Source organism: Leptinotarsa decemlineata, unplaced genomic scaffold (genome assembly GCF_025532065.1).
Source record: "Leptinotarsa decemlineata unplaced genomic scaffold, Ldec_3_MD MMD2_tig00000505_RagTag_RagTag, whole genome shotgun sequence".
NCBI classification, from domain to species: Eukaryota; Metazoa; Arthropoda; class Insecta; order Coleoptera; family Chrysomelidae; genus Leptinotarsa; species Leptinotarsa decemlineata.
The window spans coordinates 20896384-20903232 of NW_027412549.1; the positions used below are offsets into that span (position 1 = coordinate 20896384).

At 37.4% G+C, this 6849-nt stretch overlaps 1 protein-coding gene across 1 annotated transcript; it reads right to left on the reverse strand.

The window, feature by feature from the left end:
• Nucleotides 1-1651: 1651 nt before the first annotated feature.
• Nucleotides 1652-6389, reverse strand: LOC111501897 (protein spaetzle). Its single transcript, XM_023155819.2, has 4 exons — nucleotides 6200-6389; nucleotides 4836-4866; nucleotides 3139-3493; nucleotides 1652-2018 (listed from the first exon to the last, which is right to left on the reverse strand). The coding sequence occupies exons 1-4, from the start codon at nucleotides 6242-6244 to the stop codon at nucleotides 1826-1828; spliced, it is 624 nt and encodes a 207-aa protein (XP_023011587.1). The 5' UTR covers nucleotides 6245-6389; the 3' UTR covers nucleotides 1652-1825.
• Between the last annotated feature and the right edge of the window lie 460 nt (nucleotides 6390-6849).

Consider the following 6849-nt stretch of genomic DNA (forward strand, 5'->3'; position numbering starts at 1 on the left):
AGCTAGTAATCCGAAACCGGTTTATCAGTGGTCGTTCCGACCAAATGAAATCAATTTCAGCTACTTGCGACGAATCTTCCAAATGGAAGACGTTGCACACATGTGCCTGATGGTTTTACTCCAGTTTTCTGCGCGGCATCAGCTGAATTAGTTGTTGTTTTTTCGTCAAAAATCTGCCACACGTAGGTATCTACAAAATCGTAGGTTCACATGAGAGGCAAGGGTGAGGTGTTCTCACCTGAACCTGAACATATCACATGCACCTCACCGGAATATGTTCATCATTCTGACTCCCACACCGGAGTATGCGTTTGTGGAGTTGGTTCCGGACTTCGCCTGTAGGTGACGCAGTGGTACATCTTACTAAATCAACTGCAGGCAGAGCTTATGACTAGTTGGAATTGTTACCAATTACTCCCAAAATCTCTAGATGAACTGGTGATAGGAAGCAACATTCCGACAACTGCTGCTGGTGACTTTAACGCCAAGTACAGACTATGGAGCAGAGCCACAAATCAAAACGGCCAAGCGCTCTATGCGCATGTCGACAGCCATGAATATCTCGTGCTGGGACCGGATGAACCTACGTACTATCGCGGGCAGACTAGGCCTGACGTACTAGACATCGCGCTTCTCAGAAACGTCTTTCTGACTAGCGAAATTTTCGTTCTGTCGAAATTGGATTCTGATGCGAACCCTTTTCCCAGGAGACAAAAATGCGGCAGGCAGTATGGCCAACCTTGTTGAACAGGCCATCATTGATCACCGAAACGAAAGGTGGGAGGAGCTCTTGGAAACCCTAGAGCCTGGGAGGACGAGCTTTGGCGAGTCACCCGCAGACTCAGAGGGAAGAAGACTGCTCCCTCACCCATTCACGGAGAGCGCGGAGTGTGCTACTCCCCCTCCGACAAAGCGTTGGCCTTTGCCGACACGATAAAATCTCAGTTTCAGCTTAACGTTGAGGACAATGACTACATCGACCGCGATATTCTGTTGGAAGATTGGATTCACCGTATTCTCAGGGTAGATGACGACGATAGCATCCGTCCGGCTTCTGTGGAAGAGCTTAAGGGTTACATCAGGGCCGCAAAGGCAAAGAAAGGAAAGTCCAAGAGAACACTCTACTGAGTTGCAGGCTCTGAGACTGGTCGAAAAACACCATCGCGGAACTGAACCAAAACAAAAAAGTCCATGCCGTTTTATTAGACATCTCGAAGGCCTTCGACCGTGTATGGCACGACGGGCTTCTGCATAAACCTATCTCGTTCGACCTGGCTCGGGGCTTGAGGGCCTCATTCGACACTCAGTCCAATGGCCCAATTCCAGGCCCTGGAATTGGGCCATTGGAAATTCTATGGTCCGATCTTAATAATGCTCGTGTGATGCACTGTTTGGAACCTTCGATGTAGCAATGAATATTACTGGGGTTTTTCCCAACACCAAACCGTTATTTTAAAACCTGGACACGTTTTCCATCACCAAGTGATCATCTTCAAGAGGAAGATCAAACCCGAAGAGAAAGATCCTCTTAAAGATGATCACTTGGTGGTGGAAACGCGTGTCCAGGTGTTAAAGTAACAGTTTGGTATTGGGATAAAACTCCAGTAATATTAATTGATGATCTTATTGATACTTTTGCAGGACAGAAATCTCGCAGAAAAGAATTTTATTAATATATATCTGGTTAACACAAAAGTAACATTAAACTATTCAACTAAAATGGACACAATATTTCTGTCGGGTAACTATCCCAGTAATTTATTAAAATCAAATAACAATGTGACAATTTTTCTTGGAGCCCCATCCAATGAATTATTCACAGGCCTCAGGCGGTGAAGTTACCCCACTGTCGATAATCTACCTTGTAGGAGCAATCGCAAGAAGATGGCAATTGAAACGTGTCTTGTTCAAGAACACCGTAGGAATTCAATGACAGCAAATGCCTGTTTATATATTTTTGTTTGCAAGTGGTGATGAAGCCATTTGGAGCGCCAACCATGTCACATGGTTCATTTTTCCTGCGAAATAAAAAAGAATATTCAAGCAATATTAATAGTGACAAACTAGTCGAGAAGGTTATCTTTTCCTATAGGATAACCTCTATAATAATTTTATAAACTACACCTTACAATTTGCTTTAATTTTCAAAACATATCACATGTTTCGCTATTGCAGTAGCTTCTATCGTAGTGAATAACAATACTGAAAGTAAGAGCCGAATCAACCAGAAAACCTATCATAATCAAGAATATAATGTTTTAACAAATGCCCTAAAAAAAATTACGCCGGCCGCCACTGGTAGCCATACACCAATGGTGACGTAGCGCATTCGATTACGATATATAAACGCTAGCCCCGAGCATATCGACACAGTTAAGTGGAAGTTACAGTGCGGTACGCGAAGCGATCTAGTAAGGCGACACAAGAAGTGTCGAAGGAAGATGGACGAAGAAGAGAGGAAGAACGATTACGCCGAATCGAAGATCGTGAATTACTACTATATATTCTGGAAAAACAAGCAAGAAACAGAAAGCAATGTCGTAAATTATTGATAAATATTCAGAAGAAACACGAAAAACATAATAAGATGTACCTTCATTTCTTTGAAGTTTTGAAATCTTCCCAAGAGAAACACTAACACAAAGAATATTACCCGGTGTAACACAAGTACAGGCAAGTTTAAAGAGACATCCAGATGAAAGGAGGTGACAAATACATGCACTAAGGCGTTTTACCCGTATTAAAGAACAAACAAGAAGATAAAACGTTCAGTTTGAGTAGAGCCATGAAAATGGTAGCACAGTATGCTATCGAAATCGCTCGCATATAATAATTAGAACTTAATCGAGGAAGGTTCATGAATTCAAGCTGCAGGAAAATAAATCCATGAAAATCAAAAAATTAATAGATAAGTACTATTCTGATCACTCCCATATTGATTTCAATTTAAGAGCTACCGGTAGACAGCTGTTTCGGCCTATTGGACATCATCAGTACCGGGCAGGCGGTCCTTGATTGAAGACAAAATATGAATAACCAAGAAAAGTACTTAACAGAAATAGCTGCGTAAACGCAAGCGAGACATAAGGGGAACCACCTATTGGTTTGACATCCAAGTTAATGGATTATATAGCTTACTTGCGACAGATTTCCACTTGAACACCCTGTGCGTATCCTTGCTCTTTCTGATTCACAATGTATTTCCATTTGTATTTTCTGTTAATCGCAACTTTCGGATATATCGTAGATTTTACCGAAGGACAAACAAATTTATCATCGGGGTCGTCCCTGGCCCCAAATTCATCTTGAAGTTCGTCCACTCCGAAGAATTCTTTGTTCACCTTATGCTTCTCCAATATTTCTTTTACTTTTTCACTTGGATACGGATCAAAGTTCTCGCAGAAGGTGGATCCTTTTGCACATGGCGGAGTACCGTCTATATTGGGTAGGATGAGACCAGGTTCGTCTTCGTCGGATTCGGGGAAGAGAACATCTGTAACCCAATTTAAAATTCAATATTCAATAGAAGTTGATATGTAGAATCGGAACCTCTGGCGTAAAATGAATCTGTCAAAAATACTTTCCCCACATCGAAAAACTGTCTTTCAACTCGTCTGTCGCTATATATATATATATATATATATATATATATATATATATATATATATATATATATATATATATATATATATATATATATATATATATATCTGGACGGACAATCCACCTTATCTAAGATGAAGATCATTAAATAAGTTCCTGATATGCGAGTTATGTTCAGAAAATGAGGTGAATGTTTCAATTTCGCGGGCTACGTACATTCGATTAGCAATTGTTTTTTTGTTGATACACACGTCTCGGGCATATGTTAACAGTTTCGTATAGAATTTTCGTATAGTTTCTACTGTGTTTATTTATTCGTTACGACCGGTTTCGGCTTATAAGGCCATTTTCAAGTAACTCACTTGAAAATGGCCTTATAAGCCGAAACCGGTCGTAACGAATAAATAAACATAGTAGAAACTAGACAAAAGTATTTTCTTTATTCTATATTCAACATGAATTTCTACAAAATAAATAAGTCATCAATCGAACAAGTTAACAGTTTCGGCTGTTTAGTATGTTTGTTTGTTGGTGAGAGACAGAAAATTTTGTGTGAAAAATGGAATTAAGTGCTCAAAAACAGTCGAACTGTTTACAGTGGCATACGGTGATTATACTCCGAGTCAGAAAAATGTTTACAAGTGGTACAAGCTTTTCACAGAAGGTCAAGAAGATGTGAATGTAGAGCCCTGGACGGCCCAGCACATCAACGACCGATAAAAATATTTTAAAGCTCCTGACGAATACTTCACAACCTTAGAATATGAAGTCAATATCTTCACCTACTACAAAATGACGGAACATATAATAATTTCCTGAAGACAAACACTTTAATATTGATATTTCTAGAAATATTCATTTTTATCTGCCATATGGCAATTCCAACAACCCGATAAGGTTTGTAAAGTTCTTTTTTGTTTATAATTTATTGAATAGGCTTTGAATCGTTGATAAACTGTTCAGTATGAAACGATAATGAATGAAACTATTAAAGTAGAATTCCATAATAGTATGCACTGGATTCTCAAAAATATGATTGCATTAAAACGAAAACATTGTTGACAAGGTTGCGATTCTATATATTTTATCATCATTTTTCCTCATCCGTTCAGTACGTCACTGCAAGAGACACATTGAGGCAAAAACATCAGTTATTTCTGAGAATTTAGTGCCTACTATTTTGGAATTATAGTATCTAATATCTGAAAGAAATATTTTTTTTATATACTCACCTACTACTGCTGTGGAATTCAATATTGGAACCTGAAAATCAATAGAATATGAATATTATGACTAGATATTATATAAACTTCATTAAGGATAACTTAATATGAATACCTTATACCTTATAAAATTATGACCAATATGACCCCCTCAATCAACTTTGGTAATATCATCACACCAAACACAATTTCTCCCAGTATTATTGGAATCTGCGTCACCAATGTATGAATTTATATGTTGAAAAATATCAAAATTTTACCTTTGTATATTCAAATCAAAACTATGTGAGTAGGTAAAATAAGAATGTATATATGTGAAATGTAAAAGTTTTCGAATTAAAGTTAACCTAACCAAAACAGAGTCATTCACACATGCAATTATAACATTTTGAAGTTTTTTTATTTTACAAATATAAAATATCCCTCCGATTATCAACTAAACCTACCGCCACTGTTTTATGGTCCAACTCACTTCAAATGTAAACAAACTCTCCATAACCCCTCATTACCCGCCATCCTCCTCGCCCATGAATTGTACAGAAAAGGATAGTATGATACCTGCTTCAAAATACATGTATTGGTATAGACATGGCAACTCTATGTCTTATTATTACTCTGAGATCTCATCGCATTTGCACCAAAACTGTTCTAATTGTTCCATGGTTTCTGCATGGACTAACATATTTCAAAGTTTCAAACTGAATTCCATGACAGATGCCACTGTCATTTTTCTTCTCTCTCTTCTTGTTACCAAGCACATGGTCTTAAACCGGTAAATTATATTTTGAACACTTTCGGACGTTTCATTAAGATTATTCATGTGATAATTGTGCCTTAGTGTTGAATCAAATTATTTCAACTCAGTGCCTTGTCTTATAGTACTGACATAAACCGACCTCAACAGTAAGTTTTTGACTTTGTCTTGTGAATTTCAAAATTCAATTTTAGTGCTATCATTATAACTTCTTGTAGATTTTTCCTGAGGATGATAATATATTTTATGGAAACATTGGAATAACTTGTCATATAATGTATGGGTCGACAGCTGATTATCGGAAAACCAAATTTTAAAACAGATAATAAGAGTACACTTCCGTTCTGCTAGACACCCAAAGATACTTTTCCGTGTGTCTGTGTACGTGTATATAAACTCACTCGGTTTTTGCAATAACCTATTTGCTTCTAAGAAAATGTAAGGATCAATTGATGACTGAAATTAATAGAAATATTGACCAATGGCACCATAGTGCGATAACGTCAGAACTACCCCACCACTCTACAATTTTTGAAACGAAAGCGCATCCCAGCTTTACTAGTCTACAGGCATCTTAACATATCTATATTTCCCATATTCAACTTAGTAAAAAACTCACCGTGCAAAGTATTGTTAAAATACAGAAATGATGAACGATAAACATCGTCACAAAAAAAAATCTACCAAACAGATGCAAAATCACAACGAATTTCTTCACAACTATATATGAAAGCACAATACTACAGACATACTTTGGAAATTCTTGATTCTCAGAATCCTCGACAGGTAAGTTCCGACCACAGATCACAAGTCCGACGGAATTTTGAATAGTACGGTTACCAACCTTAAAATTGTACAATAATAGAGACTTTTGGAAAAGAAAAGTTTTTGGCTTTCTATCCATCTTGATATAAAAAAATGTGGGAATCTTTCAAAGAAAGTAAGGAAGCAATTTCAAAAGAAGTAACTATATGAAAATTGAATACTCCTAAAAATATAATCCTTTCAAATTGAAAGAGACTTTTTTCAAATCGAGGGATAACCCCCTGAGGGTTATGATCGACAATTTCATAGAAATGCAATTCTGGAGAAACGATTTCGGAACGATTTGTTCAAATTTTCGTTGAAAATGGTTCGACAACGATCGCTTCGAGTCATACTTTTAATAGATGAAGCATAGGTTCAGTTGGATAGTTCGAACCACAGTTACAGACATTGATTACTCTCCTATGTCAAAGGACGAGGCTTTAGATGCAGATCAAAGTGCAT